Below are 25,422 nucleotides of genomic sequence, written 5' to 3'. Positions count from 1 at the left end.
TTTTACCGGGGCTGCGAGGTGCCGACACTGACTGATGATAACAGGCGATATGTGCAGAGAAGCAAGACGCTTAAAAAAGAAAAAAAGAAAGAAACACACACACACAGACAAATTCTATTCTGGCAGTGGTCGCATAGCCGGAGATCAGATATGAATCAGGTCTTGGACCACATATGCAAGAGTCCCAGATCTGATATGAAAAAATCTGATTTGATTTGTTCACACAAGTGAAAAAGAATCAGATGAGTTACTGAGCACTTGGCCCACATCAGCATGCAGTGTGAATGTAGAGATTGTCTTGCCATAGTTGGATAAAACATAACATTATTTTCCTCAAGTCTTTTGTTTTTTTGCCACAACTTTCAGACTTTTAAGGCTAATTTGTCCCTTTTTTTGAGCCATGAAATGATACATTACCTTTACTTGGCATATTTGTAGCAGTAAATATAGCAATGTAGTGATGAAGTCTGAAGAAGAGTTTGTCAAAAATGATATAGAGAGTAAGTGAATTCTCCCTCTGTCTTCCTCTCTTTCATAGGGCTTTAATATGATTAGTTGTAAATATTTTTATCATTCTAACCGTTACGTCAGTGGGCTTCCATGCACATTCTCACTGTTGAACGTCCCAGCAGACCCTGCACAGTAGTTTCATGCAGATGTTCTTTTTCTGTCAACGGCCAGTCCATCCCCGTCCCAAACGCTGACTTTTTGAAGTTATTTATTCATTTTGAGTGTTTATTCATTAATGAACATAGTCATTTTGGCAGGGAGATCAATGTAGATACTTTCCAATCATAAAATACTACAGCAGACAGGAGTTAACACTCAATCATGCTTGCATAATGTAAAAAATAACTTAAAATGTTAAAAAAATGAAATGCAAGAAATGGTCAGGAGGATAAATTTCCCCCTCATTTTTGATTTCACAAGCATTTTATGAACTTTGGAGTACATTTCTCTCAAAGCTCCTGCAAATTTATGAGATTGCTCACAGGAGGCAGAGCCAGGACTCTTTGTTTTGCAATACGCAATGTTTCACTGTATTTTTCCACAACAGTGTACAGTAGGTTTGTGCCTTAATGTGGTATGAATTTTGAGAGTCATTTAGATTTTTTGTGTTGTTTAGTTTCACGTTAAAATTGCTTCAAAGGGCACGGCGACACTTTGTATATTTGTTGCCTCTGCTGACATTACACGTAAGTTCTGAAGAATTTGAGTTTGTCCGATGTAAAAAGTAAATCATGTGGGCTTTTTTCCCTCTCTAAATGTCTAATCCAGGAACTTATTGTAATGATTATTAGTTTTTACAGATGCTTTTATCCAAAGCCACTTTGAAATGCAGGAATCCTGTTTTATACAGCAGATTTAACTTTGGTTTATACTGCTGCCAACCAGCTGTATGTTAGATAAAGGGACAAAAACACAGTTTAATGTCCCTTCATCCAGAGCTTTGAACCCACAGCGTGCCCTTTTGGCCCGATCCTCCAGCCTCCCACTCCTCTGAGCGGTGCCCACTGTTGGTAATCTATCTGTGAGGGTTGTGTTCTTTTTGGCCTCCTGGATGGAATTAATCATTTTTATGAAGGAGTAAAAGAAAGCAAACTTGAAACACCATAGTCATGTTCATTATCCTTTACTTCTACTAATCCACAATGTCACGATGTACTTGTGGCACATGGATGGTAATCTGAGGGAGAGCCAAATGAGAAATCCCCCTGACTGGTTTTGTCCTTTTCCGCAGCAGATCTTTCTGCATGTGGATCAAATCAGAATGATCCACTAATTGACTGTTTACAGGGCTAGAGAAAAGCCCTAATGGACTTGATATTAAATCCCCCTCAGATATTTAAAGTGTCTTTTTGGAGTGGCTTGTCGAAAAACCGGGCCTTTTCTTTTTTTACAAGACGACCAAGTTAAGCCCAACAGTGTGTCGGAATGGGCCAGCCAGGCCCAGGCGGCTGTTAGATGGGATTATGGGACGACAGTAGGGAAGGGCAGTGCGACGCAGGGGAGAGGGGAATGGCCAGATCTCCCCCTCAATGACTTCCAGATGGACTGCAGGCCCATGTTCTCTCACTGGAGATACAAACCCAGCTCGGCTAACTTGTGCTGCATAAGGGGGCTTAAACTTGGCTTCTTTATAATGAGATTGACTGGGGTTTTATGTGGAAAGTTAGATAACATAAATTTCAATATGCCTGTCCTGCCCTTTAATGCACTGTTAAAGCTAGCTCTATTTGGGGGGAAAAAACAGTTGAACCATTAAACTAAAGTCAGGGATCTCTGGTGTAAGCCTTTTCTTCAAATGCTATGAGTGCCTTACTTAAACTTTTGTTGTCATTTTTGGTAGAACGTTTTATACATTTCAAGACAACCCATAAGTGCTTCTTATAAAGCTACAGGTCATTTATTTGTTCTTTAGGGAATATTATAAAGCTTTGCTTTGTGTTTTCACAGATATGGTTGGCTCCAGCAGCAGTCCAGTTCTGCTCTCTCATCCATTTTAATAACTGATCATCAAAGACACTGAGATTCACTGAAAGTACATTTTTTTGTCTGCTTGTATATAAGTTGGTGACATAACTGAAAGCATTCATTTTCAATTTTTCAACATGCATCAGCAATGTTTACAATGATAATATCTGTTTGTAAATGTTTGTACTGATTCCTGTGTTAACCTACAGTACTCACTAATGTTCCAAAAAATGGCAACCCAAGTCAAATATTTTGTAACCTATTAACATTCCTTTATGATTTTGCACACTGTACAGAGTTATTACTGTTGTATTATCACAATTTGCACACATTGTCTATAAAATGCAATGTGAGTACTTGGTTAATACAGAATAAATAATTTAAAGGACTGCATCCAAACCTGTCTTCTAGCAAGCATTTGTATATACCACTAATGTGTAACAGCCAATATATATTTTTAGAGAAACGTTATACTACCCAAATTAGGTTTATTATTTGAAACATGATGCAGGACATGTTTACTTTATGATCATTTAACAAAAACCACAATCTTTCCCTGTCCGTAAACAATGTGCTGTATGTAGGACACAAACACTTGGTACATCTAGCATCCACCCTGACCATCCCCCTATGACTTGTTTGTGGTAGAAGAATATAACACTTCCTTCAATGGAAAACCATCGCCAGGCAGCAATTACATTTTCCTCAAACATATTTGTTACTTTGAATTAGAGTGTCCATACCTGTGGTTTTGCATGTTTTTTTCCTATTTACTATAAATTGCACAACAGCACAGTTAGTCATGTTGCAAACCATGGTGATGTGTTTTACACTTTTACATGTATTTTCTCTAATATTCTAAGCACTCCTTGATTTTCATTCATTTGTATACAATATGATACTCTAATGGTGCACTTTGAAACTTGCTTTAGTTGTCAGTTACTAATAAGTCTGCACTTACTTTGATTAAATACTGTATATATTCTCAGTGTTTGATAATGCACTTTCATTACAGTCATCATAAAACAACACAGACAATAATGCAAAAAGAAATGACTCAGACTTGATGGTAATGGCGATGGATTACATGACTCAAGTTTAAAGTGTGCCATTTTGAAATGAATGGAAACCAATGGCCACCTGGAAAGATAATCACAATACATCTAAAGAATCTAAAACTATACAGCATCCATTTGAAAGCAGTCAGAAAAAATGAAGTGCAATCTTAAAGATTACACATGATTTGTGGTTAAGGTGCTAAAATTAGCAAAAAACTCTCCAGACTGGAATAACACTGCTGACCGAAACTGTACCTTGACAGCTAAATGAATGTCTGATCATTATTATCAGCCAACTTATAACTCAGAATTTCAAGATAGCTGGCTGATGATTTGTTGATTTGAGCGGTCGCTCTCTATGAAGAGCCTCCCTTCATGTGAAATGCATCAACAGCTGAGAAAGAGATAGAGAAAGAGGTGCTGACATGAACCAGGGCCTAGCCATCAGCATAACTCATGATCTAATGAGAGCTCTGTGTGAGAGAAAGCAGCACAGTATGCTGAAGTTCTCGTCCTGCTCTCACTACATTCCTCTCAACAAATTTGCTTTACCCAGAGTTTTGATTTCCTTTTTTGACATTTACTTATTGTTACTCAAGTGGTGTTCCAGTATTTAAAAAGTATTGCATGGTGTATTATTGGGTATTCAATCTTTAGTTTTGTTCGATAAGGTATATACTGTACTGTAGATGTACATGCAGTGACATTCTCTCTACATACAGTAAGAATGATGATATTGGACAATCCTGTGGTTCTTTTTTTGTTTTCAGTTTTTTTATTTCCAACTTTTTTTTAATTCTTGCTTACTTCAATACATACATATGGCAACTACAATATGGTTAATTTTAAGGAAAGATGCTTAATAAAATATGGATGAGGTAGGGTTAGGAAAGTAAGACACCTGGTTAAGATTAGGGGAAAAAAAGGTTATGTTGAATTAAAATGGCCTGGGTTAGGGATAGGGAACATTTCAGTTTCCTGCATGTACACTTCCTCCTTCACTGGCACCGTACATATGCAATGGACATGAATCCTGAGATGTGGAATTGTCCAACTTGAACATATTTCGTCAATATTCTGGGATATAAAAACAACAAAAACTGAGATATTGCTTGTTACTGTTAGAGAGGTTTCTGAACAGCTCACACTTGATGTGACAATAATAAAAAACTGCTAAAGAGTTGCAAATCAGTCAGAGATTGGCTAGTTGTTGCAGTGTTGGTTCTGGATTAAATGTAGCAAACATTTGGAGGCATGAAAATGTTTATTTGTCAGGTGTGCAAAAATGTCAATATATTTAAAAAATGTAATACTGAATTTAACAACATGAAATAAGGGACAATGCACAAATGCATAAGGAATCACCATCCTGTCCTACAAATAATCTTTCCTCATCAATGCAAGTTCAGACTTTACCGTGAGTAATGCTACTGACAGCCTTTTCTTTCAGCTTCCTCGCTCGCTCAGGCTGTTTTGTATTTGCAGTCTTGCAAGGATTTTTTCCAAGTAAGTCATTTGGGAGTGGGATTTGTGTGCAACTCTCTTTTCCGGTACTCACCATGGCTTAACAACAGTTCTTTAAGCTCCCATCTGGTTCTGCCTGAGAGTTCTTTACTGTCCTGTTTCACTAGAATATTGTTTGGAGCTCTGAGTTTGGAGCCAAGTTTTCACGACCAACCACAGTACTATGGCTCAGTCTGAAGCATGACCTGTACAAAGTATTTGGACAAGATCTGTACACTGTTAACTCTCAGGATGAGTGACTGTGTGTCATACCTTTCATTTGATTTCATTTTTTTGTATGTACACCATGGGAAAAGACTGTCATACATAGCTAGCAAATTCAATGTCGTTGCACATATGATTCTTGGTATATATGTGCCAAGACCCTAAATTTCTCTATCTTCTGATATGGTCAATCTCTGTTAACAAAATGCACTTTAACCCTATTGATCATGGTGTAAGAAATCTCATTTTGGCACATGCTAATAAGTAGGACTCAATGGATCTAGGTTGTGATGACCCATGAATCCATGATAACTTTTGGGAATCGATCCTGACTCTTCCCAGGAGAACATGTCATAAACTACCAGGTGGGCAGGATTCTTTGTTTTTTACTGGCAACAGATCCCATGAAAAGATTAAATCAACAATAAATTGATCCTACTAAGAAGTATTGTTTGTGTATCAAAGACTGATATATCTCATTCCTCTGCCATAGACATCCATTGGTATGCAACAACAATTCAAAACATTTCTGAGCTTAGTGACATGCACTAGCCACTCATAATAGCCCCCAAAGACTGCACTTTCCTTCTGTTTAAATAATGTTGTCTAAATAATACAGTATCCTACTATTTAAGGACATTTACTGAGCTGTTGTTTTTTTTTTTATTTCAAACTTGCAGCAGAAATGAACTGAACATAGTCTAAATGCCACAGACAAGGTACTGGAGTCAGAGTAGTGAAAGACAAATACATTGTTGGTTTTGGTCTTTGCATGGGATTTTTTTATAATAAGAAAAATATAGAATAACATCAGAATTAAACCTTTAAATGTGCTCTATCTAGGTGAAGCTCTGCAAGAAATGCGAAAATTCTCAGTGCTTTGTTTTCCCTGGATGTCAAGAGCAATGACAGCAGTCGCCAATTTTCCCTTGTCTATGTTATCGTCCCAAAAGTTATCCTTCTTACTTGTGCTTAGCTAGCTAAAGCTACTTAGATAGTTGTTAGCGAATTAGCTGACAAACTTTACATTATGTTAACACTCACCCTTGAGCTTAAAGCTCCCTATGATATACTTTAAGTGCTGCTCAAACCTGCATTTTGCATTTGAACATGAGAAAACCACCCAACCAATCACAGGCTTATGGTACATATGCTACACATCTGCATAAGTAAATAGGAGGTCAACCACTGTTCATTACAGTGTTGTCTGTAATTGTGCTTTAGTGAGAATTCATGGACTTAAATGGCTTTGGAGTGCAATTGGGTAATGATCATGGCTGTATTTCATTACCATTGCTTGATGTTGGCAGTCCACAGTGGGATCTTGGAAACCATGATTAATTTCAGACTTGAAGATTAGACAAAGCTGGTTTCTCCAGTGGTCCACATTAGCTATCAGTCCAGTGAGTCCCTGCACTACTCAGCCCCACCTGGTACTGATAGGACGGATCCCGGATGGATATAGTACCTTGTGCAGGGTAGGCTGAGAAATCTCTGTGAGGCCGGAGTGGTGACCCTGGCTTCTTGTGGTACAGAGGTGGATGGCCTGACCTATCTCTGGATCCTGGAACAGCTGGAGAGCAGGATGAAGAGGAAGATGATGGAGGTATGACGGGCAGACCTCGCTGTACTGTAGATGAGTTGTAGACCCCCAGGTCAGCCTGCGGCCTTGACACCATGGATGACGTGGGGTGTGGTACCACAGGGGTGACCGTGGCAGCGTTGGTGAAGTGGGCAGTGAAGGGTTGGTACGGTACGCCCTCCACGCTATAGCGAGGGTAGGGCTGCATTGTAGCCCACATGTTGCAATTTATTGAAGGGGAGTTGGTCAGGTCATCTGTGTCCCCTGCCCCCGATCCAGACTCTGTTTCCATGCTGCCGTACATACAAGCCTCTCTGGAGCTGATTGCCTCAGTGCAGTATGGATGAGACAGAAGGGGCGAGTCGTAAGAGGGAGGTGAACGAAAGTAATGCTCCTCTGAGACCGCAGGTGATGTCTCTAGATATGGCCGCTTACATCCAAGCTCCAGGTGTCGGGCATTATCTGCAAAGCGATATAATTAACTGCATTGTTTGTTTGTTTTTTAAAACCATGAGTACCAAAGAGAGGCACACCTGATTCTCTGCAATGCCTAACAGAACAATGGCTTAAGAACAAACCTCTGTGTTTGAAGCAGTGGTACAGAAGGCTGGGATCTCTGCTCTGAGGGAAGTGGTTCGAGATAGGATCTTGGAGGTCTGAGTTAGACAAAGGAACCCCAGTCTCATACTGATAAGAGGACAGGACTTGAGGGTGCCCCGTTAGAACTCCTGCTCCGAGCTTCCCCGCTAGGTGACTATGTGAGGAGAGGAGCCTCTGTCGAACCATGTTCTTTGATATCACTGGATATTCTTTCCTATGCATCAGTTGTGATAAGAGAAAAGAAACATAATTAGTTTGTCATGTCATTTTCATTCTATACAACCTCTCAAGGTGAGGTAGATCATATCTGTGCATAAACAAAAGCTCATTTGTATATGTTAAGTTTACATGAGATTTCCAACGTGTGAAATGGTTCTAAAGGATCAGTTTTACTTCTCTGGTCGGTTTTCATATAAACATACCCCTGTAGTCTTGAAACGCGTAGATCTCCTTCTTCACTACCTCTGAATCCTTTGGCAAATGGGTTGTTCTCTATCTTCAACTGAGTGATCTAGGAAAATGATATTTCATGTAAGTTCTCTTCTGTTTGGTATAAACCAATCCACAAGTAAAGCAAATATAGGAACACTGGCAGTGTTCTAACTAGGGTCCAGCTGTGGTGGACAGGAACATCTGCACCCCCCGTGCATACATATGCACACTATAGTTCAATTACATCAATTTAAATCTAGAAAAATACTCTATGGCCTTTAAATTCACAAACTTAAGCTTTTGGAGAACTTGCAAATAGGCTACTCAGAACAGAAAAGTAAGAAGGTACTGACTTGGTGTAATCTCCATTCAACCATAACATCACCAACTGTTACACACTGTTTTTATATTTGTTAAACTAGGGACTTTTCTTGAATGTTACTTTAATGCCTGTGGTATACATACTTGATAGTTACTGTACCTTGTGGTTTTGATAAGAGGTAACAGAGATGAAGGCTGTCTCATGAAAGACATGAGTGCAGTAGGCAGTGTTCTTGGATCCAAACGCATTGTTTTCATCTGCTTTGACTATGTGTAGTCTGGGCTGGTACTTGTGCATAGAGTTTAGGATGATCTGGGAAGGGGGAAGAAAATGAAACACATTTCATTACAAATTTGTTGTAGCAATAGTCTATGAATATCCACTTTGGTGTGATACATAATGCATATCTTATCAGCTTCTCGTTCAGAAGGTAATCAATCACTAAGTTAAGAGGCTAGGTAGTGTAAAAAGTCAAGAAAATGCAAATGAACTGTGGAATATGTGTGGTATACACTATGAGCACAGCTATAATAACACTTTCTCTAGAGACTCAGAAAACACAGCTGCTGCTAGTAAAATTCATAATGAGTTTAAGTTAAGCTTACCCATTACCTAAGGTAAGCTAATGAGCAAGCAGCGACAATAGACGTCATTATTGTCAGTGCTTGCTAACTGGCACACCTAAATCCAACATACCCTAATTAGTTATATTAGCTGCAGCTGTGTCTGTTGGAGGTGTAGAAGCCGGGTGTGGTAACAGAAGTATTTAACATGGACATTCTATCTCCATTCTGATTGAGGGTACCTCACTATTCCCCTTAAATTGCGTCCAGATTTCTCTCACTTATGTCTTTTTCTTGCATCTTAGGTCCTGCCACTGAGGACTCAAGGAAAAGATGCAAGGAGAGAGGAAACACGGAAATATGTTTTTAGAGAAGCATCACATGAAGCAATGTCAGTTTCTGAGGATGGCATCAGCTTATCACAGCTGGATCAGCTGTCAGTCAGACTTAATAGCAGTAAAGACGTTTGATGGGTGTTTTTACTGCACACACAGCAGCATGATAGTAGAACTTATCATGAAGGTGGTGAAACAGATTTAGCATCTTTGTAAATCATTTTATTTTTCTGTTGGAATGATAAAAGTACATTAATTAGTATGTAGTATAGAAATGAAATCAAGGTAACCATACTAACCATATCATTTGATAAATGTCTACAATTATTCACTCCCAAAAATGGAAAAATGGAATTGTGAAATTTCTCGCATATAAAGTCTGAAGCATTACAGACACATAGAAAGTGTGCATAGTGCACTGGAGGGAACCCAGAGCACTTGATGGTGTCATGGTGGGATAACCTAGAGCCCTTGCATATTTTTTTTTACAGGGAATGGTTGTCAAAGTGTGTGAAGGCTGGCATTGGCACATGGCAGTCAAATCATGCAGTTAACTTCAACTTTGTTTAATAGGTTTTTAATATGTGCCTTTGAAGTCATACGCAAATTCATATTATTACTACTATAAGAGAAGTAGTGAGCTAATCATTTTAACTCTGTCAGCTAACAGTCATACTGTAAATATGCAGTGCTGTTATAAGCAATGCAAATAAATATATAGAATGTGAAACTTTTCGCCTGAGAAGGCAGAATCAGGAGCATTTCCCTGCTGGATTCCTCATTGAAGTGGAGCCTTTCAACCTCACAGTTCTTAATATCAATTAGTTCAGTGAACAGCTTCTTTGCAGCTTTCATCTCCATCACTCTTCATCTGGAATCTGAGTGCTGTGTATTAGTAAGCAGGTAGCATGTGCTGGCTGCACATAGTGTTTAGGTTGTTTGGGTGGCTAAAGGTTAGCTCACTAGCATAGGTCTGCTCACCGCAGCCTAGCACTGTGCCCGGCGAAGCGTTAGCAACAGTAGGGCAGGGTCATCACTAGTCCAGCTCTGTCAGGGCCGATAAGCATCAAGCTCTGCACCTCGGCTCCCCTTCTCATTTGCCAGACACTCTCCTGAGGAGCCTTTTCCTCCAGGGGGCTCCCAAAGAGAGGCAAAGGTTGAACAGGGCACAGGAAGCTAGGCTCAGGTTGAACACAGAATGGCCCAGCACTCACATGCTCCTGTTGCTGAGGCAGGCTGGAGACAGAGATAAGCTATTGGCTGCTTCACCAGGCTCTCTGTTGACCTTTGTCTGCCCTGCTGTCTGGCTGCTGTCTGAGGGTGATACTGGAGACTCTTCTGAATGCAGTGATCAGGGAAGCCTCAGATCACTGAAGAGCTAAAGAAGACATTTGCTTTCGTCTTCCATGATATCAAAACACAGAGACATAATTACTTGCTTCAGCTGATGTGTGTTTGGAATGAGTTCTTGAAAGGACAAGCATTATGTTATTATAATAGTACATAATGACATAACCCTATACAAGAACATTGACATTGAACCATTCTGCAAATCCCTAGGTAGCATCCAATGCCAACATTTTATGGAAACAATTGTATGGTTAAAGGTAGAGACAGATTGTAGTTATGGAAAAAGCATGCACTGGACATAATTTGTGAAGTATGGATCGTCTAATATGGGCATCATTCTGAGGGATACTAGCCTGAATGACCATCATATCAGAGCTTCAGGTGTTTGCACAGGGTTAATGATCAGTATCAATGACTCTGAATTGTTCTTAGTGATGACACCACCACATCACTATTGTGTGAAACAAATGAAGATTACCAGGTCATCGGTTTACCATCAGTAAACTGCATATTGGTTGTACTGCTGATTGTCAAGACATGGGGGGAGGGGCAGCAGTAGTGTCCATTGATATGGAGAAAATGATTGTCATAGATCTGAAGAACCTCTAGATCAATAGTTTTTCTGCTATGGAGCAAAGATCATTGATTCCACAGCATGATGTCCATGAAGCAGTGTCTCTTAAAGGACCTGATTCCACAAGAACATTTTCAAAGTGTTGGCATGGACCACCGAATAGACGCATTTAAAAGGTAATCTCAAGAATTCCCTACATGAAAAAATATAGTTTTAAATTCAGTCAATACACTCTATAATCTGCATCATTTGTAATGAATGGGATTTCCCTTCACTCCACTTTGAGAAACAGTGCCCTTCTACACACCTCCTAGTCTAGGCGTCATCTGGGCTCTGCCTGGCCTCTTACTTGCTCTGTCCTCATTACTCGCCCTTATCACTGGCCAGGCACTCAACTCAATCTGACAGCAGGCCCCGCCACTGATCTGAGAGGTTATGAACCTAATGAGCCCGCCCACTGATGGGATGGCTTGAGACAAGCTATCCCAGAGTCCCCCTGGGGAGCGCTGCCACAGTCACACTCTTCACCTCCCTCCGCAGCCTCTGCCTCTCTCTCTTTCTGCACATTCTGTCTTACACACTCCTTCGCTTTCTTTCAGCCTTGGTTCAGAAATATGTCTGTAAAAACAGCTTTGTGATATTGATGTCTGTGCAACCAAATTTCATTAGCTGTATGTTTCACAGTTTCATCTCACTGCTCTGTTTATGACACTGGATCAGATTTTTGGTCTTTGACAAATGGTTCTATCGGATCAGTTGCGATGCGAGTTGCACAAAATTTCGGCACTATTTTGTTTTTAAGTGTAACTCTAGGCAGGCAAAGTTGAAATAATGAATTTGACTTGGGGGCACAAGGGGATATGTAGAAATAGGTAACTGTTTCACACATGGCTTTTCTTTACCCCTCCAGCTCTACAATGACCTGTTGGGACGTTTTTATGTTCTGCATTATGACTAATAGGCTCATTTTTTAACTGTATAGTACAAAGCAGATCATCAACAGAGCGATCATTTGCTCTGGTCTTTTTTTTTTTTTTTTTTTTTTACGGTGGACTCAACTATGCAAAGGATTACCATGTAATTTTGTGCAGACTTTAATGGTCCCCTGAGGACAAAAAGGCTGACTTTGGTGATCCCCTGACCTTTCCTTTAACATGAGAGGATGAATCCTAATTATTTTGTTAATCCCATGACTTTTCATCTAGCCAACCACAACAACATCTAAACATAGAAAACACGAGAGGAAACAAACCACTGAAAAGTTCAAAACTGTTCACTCTTAAAGTCGATCTGTAGCATCTGACTATTAGTTGCTTATTAGATATTCAAAGAATAATAAAATAATGAGAAACTAATCTGATGTCTCAAGCACCACCATGATAGCATTCTGAGCACTCTGCTTCGTAATTTCAATCTGTAAAATCATGTAGACCAAAAATTGAAATTTGAAATGGCTTTGAAAACCAAGCTCGTGAACAACCCCATTATTCATGAAATTAGTATAAAATCAAGAAGGATAAACTATTTACTGTGATATATGTAGCTAATATGATTTTAGGGGGGATTTGGTTCCAATGTGGATTGCTTACAATGCAATTTGATGCAGGCATTGATGGTTCTGTGAACTTTGGTGATCCCCAGACTTTTTTTTATCATTCATCACTCTCAAAAGTGCAATAATCAAGTCAAAACTGCAATTTGTCCAACACTTAGTTTTATCCCTGTAACACCTTAGTTTTCATTACAATGGAGATTATATAGAATCACAGAGCCACTAGTGTGGCTTTACACTCATAGTCATATTGAACTCCACTGGATGCGATAATGGAATTAACTCAGATGTGAATTAAGTAGTTTCCGAACACTTAATGGAAAATTCTGCTGTATTTTTTATGACACCGTTTTTCTTTTAGTAGTTTTGTCCATGATTCCAAGATCCTGGATTGTGTCACCAGATGTATTGGAGAGATATGGAGATGTAGCAACTTATTTGTCATGTTAACATATTACTCACCAAATAAAATGGTCAAATCTGGGAACATAAAAACCAACTCAGCTTAAGCAAAAAAGCAACATGAGTCAGACAGGTTATTAAGTGCACTTTTTAACGCCATATTTCAGCAATTAAATTGGTGAGTAATATGTTGACATAATCAAATGGAAAGATGGCAAAGTAGGAAATAAGATAGTTTGCAAACACACTAACCCTTTCTATGACTAGGTCTTAAGTTGTGGAGGGTATAAAGCTTCTCTGTGTAGGTACTTACATGCCCAAAGGGGTCCAGATGATTGTTTGTGAGTTTGAGCTTCTGAAACGATACCAGCTGCCTCATCCAGTGAGCTCCAGTGGCGGGAGAATCAGGGTGCACATACAGTCTGCCTGGCATTGCTGGCTCAGCCTTGCCAGCCACCATCCTAAAAACAGATTGAGAGAGACATTCAGGATAAACTTAGATGCAGAAAGGAAAAAAAAGCTAGCTGCTTTCCAGTGGCGTCCAACATACAGGAAATACCTATGTGTCTCTGTTCATCTAACACGACTAACTAAAACTGTCCATTCCAGTCACCATGCTAACTAAGTGTCCTTTACCATAACGTGGCTATATAAAGGCTTTGAAGTCTACTGCTCTCAGCTCTTTGTAAGAAATCCCTTTGACTGGAAGGCAGTGGCCTCTGCTAAAACATCATTACTAATTATGCCTGTTGAAGGTGTTGCTGAGGAACACCAGAACCCACCAACTCTAAGCCATGCCACATGAAGAGAAACAAATGGCTGTAAATTGACATCTTTCTGCCAGAGACTATGTATGTGTTTTTTGGGCTTTTCTAGGCAAGGCTTTTTTTTTTGTTCAACCCATGGCAGGCCGACAGTGCCAACTCTTATGTCACACTGATGGAGGATGGAGGACTGCAATGTCATTGCCTCCAGATACAGGATCAACTGGAGAAATACTGAGTACTGTCCAGCTATTTTTCTTTTCCTTTTTAATAAGAATCTTGCCAGCGCCCTGCAGTAAAGAGCTGTAGCCAATGATGATCTCCAGTAAAAGGTAGTCATCAGACCACACCAGCCTTATATAAAAAAGAGAAAACATGATTGGTGAATGTTTAGCAGATGTGTCAAGCTGATTTTCTGTTGTGATCATGTGGAATGTGGTGTATTTTTTGTTGGTATGAACTCCATGCCCATTCACCACCCTTATCTCTGCTTCCTTACTTTCTTAAACTGTGCACACAACTTCCTGCATTGGCATTCAGTTGTTGCATTGGACCTAGAAGGTGATTATACCATGATATTGAGTTCATTCTTAGGGATACTCAACTGAGGTATTGATAGAATAGTGCTGCCTTTGGTGAAAATTGGCCAACATGGCAACAAGTGGCAAATACAGGATGATGTCACATACAATTCCCTTTAATTCCCCAAGATTCTCCTGAGTGAGTTGCTTTAAAGACATCAAGACATTAAGGGACTCACTATGAGTGAGTGGAATAGGACCACAAACAGGAAACAACAAACATGTCCACTGTTGAGGTACAGTATGTGTAATTTTTCTTTATCTGTAACACACTAACATTAGCCACCACAAGCTACTGGTCATTGCTATAGCAGCAAACCCCTGAGTGTACTGAGTTGACAAAGACTTATTTAATTTTCATGAATACCACTTTTGTATTTCTATTAAGAAAAATACCTTATTTTGTCTTTCAAAAGGTCTACAGTCTAGCTTTAAATCTCTTTGAATTCACTAATGACCTTTGAAACTTACCACTTGTTGTCACAGAACTTGTAGCGGTGGTCATCAGCTGGAACAATATCAATGAGTAGGATGTACTTGGTTTTGGGGTTCATCCCTGTCACTTTGACTTTGTAGCTTGGAAACATCCTCCTGTTAAACAATGTAAAAAGATACTGTTAGAAGAGATGCTATTTGTGGTTAGTAATATATTATGAAAAAAAAAACTGTTCATTTTAATCGGCCTTAAAAAAACAGTTTAGCATTTCACTTCCATAGACAGACTCATGGAAAAAAGGGAACAAAATCAATGAAGCAGAACCAAAGGTGAGACAGATTCTGCTTCCTTTTCAAACCCTAATGCCTACATTACCCACAATGCAACTTGACTGCTGACAGTAGGATCAGAGATTTGTGTCTGTTTTCCTTATAGCTGCTAATGTAGTCTGAAGCTGCTAGTCTTACATAGAGATGAGGAGAGGGCTATAGGGGTCTAGTAATCTCAATTCTTTCCAAATCCACAGCCTCAGATTTGGTCTTTTTCAAACTCTAACCCAGACTAAACTTAACCTTTTAGCCCTTTTGTCCCTGTTTCCTCCACACTGATCATCTTCTTAAGGAAGGATTCTATGGACCATTAAAAACAGTTGTTTGTGTAAAGGATAAGCGTAGTATCGTCACGGATTGTGCAGATGAAAATCTGATTAGCTCACCGACTGCAGCTCACTGATGTTCTTAAGGGATTGGCGTGAGCAAGGTCCCATCCAGATCAGGAGACTGATAGACAAGTAGGGTGAGAAGCTGACTTCTCTTAAACCTGAAATAACCTTTACCTGAACATTAAGTAGATGAGACCTACTTCTACACAGATAACCCCTTTAAGCACATTACCAAAGAAGACCGATTTGCCAAACCTTCCACGATCATTTTCTTGATGTCATCCTTATTGTCAAACTCTCCCATGTTCCAGCCTGGTAATAACTTGTCTTCCCACAGGCATTTATTTAGTAGAGGACTGAAATCCTCTCATACTTGTGATACTGAGACGCCATTAAAAAAGTATGGGAACGCGCTCTATCTTTCATCTTTTTAAATGCCTCAAGACTACAAGACAGAATATGCTAATATAGCACTCAAGGCCATAAAACACATGAAGGGAGCTACCTTTCCTGACCTTTTCTGAGAAACCAAAAACTTTTTCATCCCATCTGCGCCAAAGGAAATTTCGCAAAGGGCTCTGCGCCCCCTTATAAAGCACTAAGTGGTTTTTAATGGCACCCCAGATCGGACAACAGTTTAGACAGACGACACGTCATTGCTTGAGAGACCACGGTCAAAAAGGCCTGCAGTTTATCTGTGGGCGCTCTCTATGGCAACGCATTCAAACATTGAAGCACACAGTCATGAAAGCCTCGCATTGCTTTTTCTGCAAGGACGCCATCGCATCAAAACCCCATATCGTCATACTCGCTGTTCCTATTGGTGCAAGTACCCTCCTTCAAAAGGCTCATAGTGCCTGACACCATCTGATCAAGTTACTGTAAATACTTCCTCACGTAAGAGGGAGAGAGAGAGGAGGGGGGGATCGAGGGCAGGTAATTTAAATCTCTCTCCCAGGCTTCAAATCCAATCAGTAGGAGAGATCAGTCCCGGTATCATCCTCGCTGAAAGACGGGTTAATCTTAGAGGAACATTCAAAACAGACCTCTGCTCATCTCTGGCACCACTCACAACACAGACAGAGCAGATGGGAGGCCTGTGTCAACACATGTGGGCCTTGGATTTGTATAATATGGCCATAACTACCTAGCGGAGGGCTCTGCTGCTGCTCGCTTTTCACATTAATCGTCAAGTGAGTCTATCCAGCCAGACTGTCAAAATCAATGTGCCACACTCTTTTGTACACATGAATGTTGCAGTTGTCAAAATGTTTCTTGGATTATTTAGCTTGGCCATAGAATTATATATGCTTTTAAGGCTTCGGTGTGCTTTAAATGAACTACTTTATACGAAGAATTATCCAATTGTGCGTAAAAGCCGAATTGTTTGTACTTGTTCCAAATTGTCATGCTCTGAAGACTGGCATAAAGCCTGCTGTCATAGAGACGGTTGAGAAACAGTGTAGGATAAATATGTACATTTTTTGGATAAGAAAGTATGATAGAGAAGTTCAAATCGTGCCTATGTTTACATCTGGATACACCTGGTCAATTGTTATGTAAAGAGAAAGACACAGCCACAGCTATTCTATTTCAGATGCTGTTAGACAATTTACAACTGACTACTTCGTTTCAAGTATCAAGTATCTGAATTCAGTGCACTAATTATTTTATGAATGTATTTTAACCTATACTTCTCAAAATCTTAATTGTTAATTGCCCCAGTCTATTTGTTGATACCAGAGCAGCATTAGCAAGCATTTTAGGTAGTTTCTTGTTTTAACCATTTATAGGGCATTCATTGAAATACATGGAAATTCATCATTTAGACCCTAGAGAGTTATAAAGGGGTATTACATTACTTTTTTTACATTTTTTACATTTTTTACATTTTTATGTTGCAAATATATGGTTCCTCGCCGGGCCAGAGTAAACATTTACCAAAAAGTCTACATATAAAAACGCCACATGGTTCTATAAGCTCACAGAGAGGCATGGGGAGGATATTTTGGATGTTTACAGAAGTAATCAAAGATAGTCACTCGCCCGTTAAAGGGTTAAAGTGGTGGGAAGTCACAAGTAATCTGTTTGAACTAACTAAACTGAAAGACAGATGCATTTAACAAAGTGAGCAAACACTCATTATGCAACATTTTAAATTAAATACAGCGTTGATTCCTAAATCCCTCCATATATTACTTCACAGTAACATGCCTCATTGGTTTTCTGCATTTAATGTTAGCAACAATAGGTACTTCACTGATAGGACAACAGGGTCTGCAATGACTCACAGTGTTTTATACACTAAGAAGTGTGTATGTAAACATAAATACAGATTGAACATCTGTTTTCCTCATATTTACAGTTGTTTGAATTTTTAATAAGTGACAGCCTTAAAAAGTAGTCTAAAAAAAGTAATGGGATGTCTGTCTTGTTCTTGTCACATTAGCAGCAGTACAGTGTAAAGAGATATACTGCTAGCCAGATGGTTAAGGTGTATGCATAACAGCAATGGCCACTCTATCTCCTATTGTTTCTTGTATATCTTATCCAGTGAAGGAAAAAATGTAAAAAAAAAAAAAAAAAAAAGAAAAAGAAAGATAGCAAAATCATTCATGACATATACTTTGGGACTATAGGAATGTGTCAACCATATGACATTTTGCTGTACTATTTATATCATTGCAGTTATTCTTTTAATATCTTTGGCCAGAGAATATTGCAAACTCTTCAGTAGAGCTGCTTTGTGTCAGTATTGGATTTTTGTATCATTGTGATGAAGTACTTTGGTTTTTCAGGCATTTTCATTCTCTGGAATTCGCCAAAAACTGTCACAGCTAATTATCTGATCTGTAAATGGTATTCCAGTTGATTTTCCAGCAGAAACTACACTACATCATGAGCTATATTGATGTTATAATATAACATGCATGGTGATTTTACCCTTATTGTAGCCTAAGTTCTGTTTCTGTCTATGCTCTCAGATACATTTGATAAAACATGCTACGTTTATAAACCCAAAAAAAATGCTGTAGGTGTTGCATCTCTTCAAAGGCAGACAAAATGAAGGCATACATATACATATGTTGGTGTGACTAAGTGAGTGAGTTTAAGGGGAGCATGAGAAATGGAAGTCGGAGAGTGTGTGTATGATATCAGTGTCAGGGTGTGTGTGTGTGTTTCTGTGCCCAGCCAGCTGTTTCTCTTAACAATCCCACATGTTTAGGCCCTTCAGTGATCCATTCCTTCTCTGGGAATCTCCAGTACCACGGCGAGATCAAAAGGAGCGTTGGGATGGTGGGGGGCGGGGGTGGGGGATGATGAAGCGCTACAACCTAGTAGACTCGGCCTATTGTGGGCGCCGGATTCCTCTTATCAACCCGCCGCTGCTCACTTGACGGGCTGTGTACAAAGAGGGAGAGTGAGGGAAGAGCTGCGCTGGGTGCTTTGAAGAGGGAGGATTACGGCCTGGGCAATGACACTCACAATAACAAGTCTTGGAGGCTCAGCTAGGTGCTGCATGGGAGTGGACTGAGCCAGTTTGATCTTGGAGTGTTGGGAAAATGTGGGACCCCAGGGGGTGATGGTCTGGTCTGGTCTGGTGCTGGCTCTGGGTCTGGGTCTGTACCTCTTCCCCTACCACCTATGTTACTGACCTTCCTCACATGTTAAGACTACAGAGCCAGAGATCTTTCTTTCCTGGGTATGTAACACCACATGAGCATCTGGCAACATCCAACAAGATGCAGGGAGTTCAGTATATTTACAATGTAAAATCATAAAATGCTCATAATTTAGGGGGAAAATGTTTTTGGACTTTTTCTAGCTTGATAAATTTAATATATTTATTTTGGAATATATGAAACAAACACCAGCACACAGTTTTTGTGCCCAAATGTTCTGATCTATTACGACACACTTGCAATGATGCAAACTGAGGTTTTATATTAGGCATAAGAAGCATGTCATTAATTAGCAAGAATTTGTTGATGCATATCAGCTCACACTGCTTTAAGTCTGTTTATTAGGATATTTAATATTGTGCTGAAGGTTTTTTGAATTAATTTCTGTCCAAATACTTTTGAAGTCCTCAAAAGAACATCACACATGCACAAAGTTTAAGTTTCAGTAAACTTTAGATGTGAATGAAAACATTGTAAAACAAAGGAAATCCTGATTATTGGCAGTTTAAACTGACATTTGATTTATTTATTAATGTTTAGAATAATATATATTACATTTTGTGGATGTCACCCCTCACTCTCAAAGGCTTTTCGCTCACATCAAACTAAAAAACCCTTCAGATCAACACCGCCTGGTCTGTACTCTATGCTGCGTCTACTTTTTCCCCTTCTTTAACTTTTAAGCTCCACACAGAACATCGTAATCTCCTCACCGGCTTGTATTACACTATCTATTCAAGAGATACGATACATCACCTCCCCTCGCAATTTCTCTCCCTTCTTCTGTATCAAAATGATTGTTTTACAATATGCATAATAATCTGTTCTAGTTGTGTTCACTTTATACTTGAAGATTTAATAGTTCACATAGAGTATGTGGTCAGTGGGCACAGCTGCACAGAGGAACAGGCTCCAAGTCTAACCAAATGATCTAAACCAGAAAATAAACCAGAAGGATTCTGACATTATTGAAATGATAGTAGGATGACTAAATTAATTTCTGCCATACACAAAATAAATCAGAAATTCTATTTCTTATTTTTAATCTGTTTTCTTTTGCTCAGTGCTGTTTAGTTTTACTTTTACAGCCCTCTATAATTATTTGAATATAACAAGAGGGAAAGGAAATCTGTCACAGCTCATATCCAAGTTGAGGGGTTGCCAGCACTGCTTTATTTTAAAGCCAAAAAAATTGGGGATCAATCAACTAAACGCTAATTGATAGATCTGCCTCCATCAATTTCATTCCCTCATGAGCTGAGCTGACAAGTAAAATGTGAATGATGGAAATAAATAAGAGCAGGATGTGACTTACTCTCTCTGCTCTGGTGTTCAGCTGTGGTTTGCCACTGGCAATGTTTGGACTAGATGCAGTGTTAAACTGATCAGTTAAATGTGGCCAATATGAACTGTGTTGTGTTGTTTAACAGGATGTGAGACGACGGGTCAGAACACTAAATCAGTCACTAAAAACACAAACTATCTCCCTATCAACCTATCTCACTGCTTATTAACACAAAAATAACTTATTTAATTATTTAACCCTTTAATAGGCAGGAATGGAAGATGAGATGTAAAAAACATAATTTAATGTTAATAGTTATCTAATCTAACTAACCAGGTTATAGCCACAAAGTCAGATACACTCCAACAGCCTAAACAAAACAAACATCATGCATTCATCTTTAGCTTATACAAAAAGAATCCATTTAGCTGCAAAAGCAAGTTAGAAAATATCAAATATTTGAACATTTGATGCATGAAGCTAGTGCTAGTTTGGTATTAGTATACGGTGATGGCTGATGGCTGCCCACACATCTGCTCTCATTGTATTGCTATTAATGAGAAAACATGTGTGACAAATCTAATCTTAAAGGATAGGTTTATACATTTTCATGTCAGGTGCCCATGTGGACAATGAAATATACTTAGTTTGCTGTAATCATTCCTCCTGTTCATACTGTGGAAGCTTGGCAAGATGGGCTACAAAAATCCACAGTCTGTTTATCTGATGCTAATATGAAGCTTCAACACTCTTGGGTTATTCAAATGATTTGGAGATGGTCCACCCTCAGCTTTCTTTTTCAGTATAAAACCTCTCATTTATACACAGTCTTTCATTTGATGATGTAGTGGAGGGTTAGTAACACAAACAAACACACATTTTACACTAAAATGAGTGTGTTTGAAAGATATCTACTTCAAGTGGCTAACTCTGACTGCTGAAACTTCATATTTACTTTAAATAAACAGTGTATTACAGTTTTTCATGGAATAAGGAATGGGTTTTGTCCCCCCCATCACTCACACTGGCAGCACAAGGAAAAGATAGCCTATGTGATGCCTGTGTGTGTGTGTTTATATAGGCACTGGATTAATGTATTGAAGCAGACTTGGAAAACATGTTGACCTATCCTTAAGCAAATTACAGCTGCAAATAAAGTCAAATGTAAATAGGAACGTTTGTCAGTTGATAAGAGGAGGAAGCTTTATTCTGAGGGAGGTGGAGTTATCTTACTGTCTTATTACTTGACTTCTGCTGACTTAACATACATACTCTAATAAATGAGGGCTTGTCTTCATTCTGAACTCGTTCTTTGTTTGTTCTCTTACACAGATTTATGGCGTCCCTCAGGGTTCAGGTCTTGGGACCATACAGTTTCTGTAAAAATATAAAACTCTGCAAATTGGCTTGATTACTTCACAGTCCAATTCACCTAGAAATGATCAATCTGAAGTTTTAGTCATTTTAATTTGGTTTTATAATGATGTTGCATGATGAATATGATAAAGATTGTGCCTATTGTTTTTGAGATTTTATTATATAAGATGTTAAGGCTTGGTTCACTAGTTTTTTTCCAGACTTTTGACTCTCTTATCAAGCAGAACTCAATTTGAGATTATTTGTTGTTGTATATTTAGTTTAGAATTTGATATCATTTGAAATGTATTGTCTCTCTTATCACACTACCTGCTCTCTTATCAGCACTGGTTTGTAATGGGCTCCAATAGATATTTTTGCATCTGTTTTATGATTTGTGATCTGACTTTGGGTGGCATCAAAGATCATTTCAGCCTAGGTTAGATTATTCTGTTTTTAACCTTTCCCTGTCTGCTCTGTGATGAATATTTGAAAGATAGCTGAGCATCACTGGAAATGAGTCTCACTTTACAGAATGCTATGACTTATTCAAATGGCCATGCACTGAAATCTAAACCAGCTCAGATGACAGATTTAATGGGGTGTTAGACCTCTATTTTACTGAACCACTACAACAGATTCCAACATTACCAAATGTCTTCTTCCATGATAACACGGTGAGCAGCTCTACATGCACTATTCACTGCATGCCTCAATAATTCAGTCTGGTGTTGATATCATTTTGCGTGAGTTGGTTTTCAGAGATGTCACTCCTGAAGGAATGAAGTCACTATATCTGTAACCTTCTGCTGCAGACTTGACTGTAGGTAAACCCAGACAGGTTTCCCAGCACAGCTGCATAGCTAAACCACTGCACAACCCTTCAAAGGGCTTTAAGGATTCAGAGCCCACTTTATCAGCTGGACAAGGGAAAGCCCATCTCTTAGCGTTATGCAGCATTAAGGAAAAAATGTGGTGACCTTTTACATTTTTCTACTGGAAAAAAAAAAAAAACATCCCATGAGGAATGAGAGGCGGAGGTCGATTCGAGAGTGTACTCATTCTCTGGTTAATGTCCAAAGGCCTCACTATCTAATCCTCAGGTCGCATTAAATCCAACAAGCCGAGCAGTCATTTGTGTTTTCAATTATGTACTCACTGCTGCGGGAACTTTCTGTCTCTTCCTGAAAGGCAAAGTTATAACTGCTATATGTTACTATTAGCTGTCTAAACAGATGGTCACAGAAAGGTATGATATTCATTTTACGTAATGAATCCATCACTTCGATATCACTTTCTCTGTAATTTTCCACCAACGTTGTGTTTTTGTGATGTAAAATATGAGCGGCTTTTAATATATTATGTGACCAACAAGATATGCAATGTGTTCCTGGTTTCTTTTAACTTCTTGGCAACAATGATATGAAACCGTTTCCTTAGTGGGAAGACTCTAGAGCTACTACATCTCTATTTCTGTTTAAATATAGAATTATGTAGCAACTTTGAACATATTTAAAGTGAACTACCTCATCATTTATTATTTTCCAGCAAGTGACTACACAGACAGTCAAATTTCAATACTCAAAAACAAAGATCATTTTAAAGGTGGATTACAGACATTTAAATCATCCATAAAAGCTTGGTGTCAAATATTTGATCTTTAAATATTTATGATGCCTTCTCAGACTGAAGTGTGACTGATACATAGTGTGTTTACTGCTTTACTAACCTGCCTGCTTTAGTAATGATCATCTCTGTGCCGGCCTCATGGAACTTCTTCCACAGCTCCCTCTCATGAAGAACGACCTTAATGTTCTCAATGTTCTGAAAGAGAGTGAGAGAGAGGGGAGCCAATGAGAAGCTGGCTTTAGATGGGGTTTTTGTGTGTCTGTAGCCTTGGCAACAAAAAAAAGTTTAGATATTTATTTTAATGTACAAACACATAATTTTCATTCATAATTCAACAATCTACAGACAGCCATAAGAAGCATCTGTGTGTGTGTGTGTGTGTGTGTGTGTGTGTGTGTGTGTGTGTGTGTGTGTGTGTGTGTGTGTGTGTACCTGGTCGGGCTCACTGGAGCTGGAGCTGGGGATGCTGGGAGCTGTGGGCAGGCCCAGTCGTGACTGGTCCGGAAGGAGATCTGTCTCCCCGCCGGTCTGGGCCCGACTCACGCATTCATCCGTCACAGCTGAAGCTTTCTCCTGCAGCATCTCTACAGGATTAGAAAAATACTCAGCTGTCAGGCCTATCAGTAAGTAAGCTGTGAAACCAGAGAGAGCAGACCTGATGGGCCATGTGACCCCCCTTTTTTTTTAGTTATAATGTAGGATCACCAATGCAAATAAAACATGTTTCAGTAGAAATCTAATATGCTGCTCAGAGTAACCAGTATGCACTATCTGGTTACCTCACTGCCATCAAATTCTGCTTAAATGCACATATCGTATAGCAGTGGTTCTCAAAGTGGGATACAGAACCCCCAGCGTTGCTTGAGGGGGTTCCACAGGGTCACCAGCAAAAAGAAGAATCATTTATTTTCACTATAATACCATCCAATAACACAATGATTATTTCAGGCACGGCTTTCAAACACTTTCTGTAATAAAACGCCAAAAAGCAAAAGTGTCATTAGAGTGAGAACCCTGGGAAAACATTGTATCAAATGGGGGTCCACGGTCTCATTGTGTCAGTCTATTACCAGCAGTACCAGCACTATTATATTATATCATCATTCCAAATTCCACATTCATCTATAATCATTTTACTGGGAATATAAACTCAATTATGAATTATGCAACTGTGTAATAATAATAATAATAATAATAATTGTGGGAATGGTACTTGTGCTTGTGTTAATAATGTTAAAATAATTATTTTGATGATTTGATTTTTAGATTCATTTTTGCCTTTTTTGTAAAATCACATCATTTAATAATCCTGGCTCTGCAGTCATAACTCATAACTACTCATCAATTAATTCACATCACTCACATTTAAACTAACAATTCATCTTATCATGGTGTACACCCCGACTCACTGATTCTAATCAATCTGGACATCAGCTGATGATTCTGCCTTTTTACTTGCATGAAAGAAACCTATAATTAAATCTTCCATTTAATATCAGTTTAAGAGATGAAAATGTAATATGTTAATGTTAACCATCATCACACCTTGTCAATATCCCTTTAAATGTAAACAGCAATATCAATTATGTTTTATTATAAATGTCATTTTCCCACTAGACTCTGCATTCATTGTGGCTAGAAATGCTTTTGCACTATTATAAAGTAAAACAGACCAATTAAAGCCAGGTGTGAAATATATCCATCATGAGAAATATTTAATATTTTTTTAAAAAACCATGAAACACAGAAAAACGAATTTTTCCAATTTTTCAACACTATATGTTTGTAACTAACCCTGAAATCAGGTCATTTATTGGGATTGGACTGAAGTGCTCCAACCCTTCTGTTACTGCTGCTGATGAGAAAATCTGGCAAAGTCACTACAAGGTGGAAAAGAACTTGTGTTATAAGTGGAGCCAAGCAGCGTTTGGAAGTCAAAGTGGTTCATTTCGAAACATGAAAGGAAACCTCAGATTGAGTTAACACAAAAGTTTCATGTTCAGGACCAAATTTTGAAATATGGTTACATCACTCTCCATTTCTCTTAGTCTACT

The 25,422-nt window shown here is 38.9% G+C and overlaps 1 protein-coding gene across 1 annotated transcript; it reads right to left on the bottom strand.

Moving 5' to 3' along the window:
- Window positions 1-6,649: 6,649 nt before the first annotated feature.
- Window positions 6,650-23,950, bottom strand: tbx4 (T-box transcription factor 4). The gene is made up of 8 exons (XM_053320966.1): window positions 23,801-23,950; window positions 23,469-23,563; window positions 14,790-14,909; window positions 13,287-13,434; window positions 8,357-8,509; window positions 7,866-7,954; window positions 7,422-7,657; window positions 6,650-7,305 (listed from the first exon to the last, which is right to left on the bottom strand). Exons 1-8 carry the CDS (start codon window positions 23,948-23,950, stop codon window positions 6,650-6,652), a joined length of 1,647 nt encoding a protein of 548 aa, XP_053176941.1.
- Window positions 23,951-25,422: the final 1,472 nt, after the last annotated feature.

This window comes from Scomber japonicus, chromosome 6 (genome assembly GCF_027409825.1).
Source record: "Scomber japonicus isolate fScoJap1 chromosome 6, fScoJap1.pri, whole genome shotgun sequence".
In the NCBI taxonomy this organism is placed as follows: Eukaryota; Metazoa; Chordata; class Actinopteri; order Scombriformes; family Scombridae; genus Scomber; species Scomber japonicus.
The sequence above is the reverse complement of the archived record's forward strand: the minus strand, read 5'-3'. Positions and strand labels throughout refer to the sequence as shown.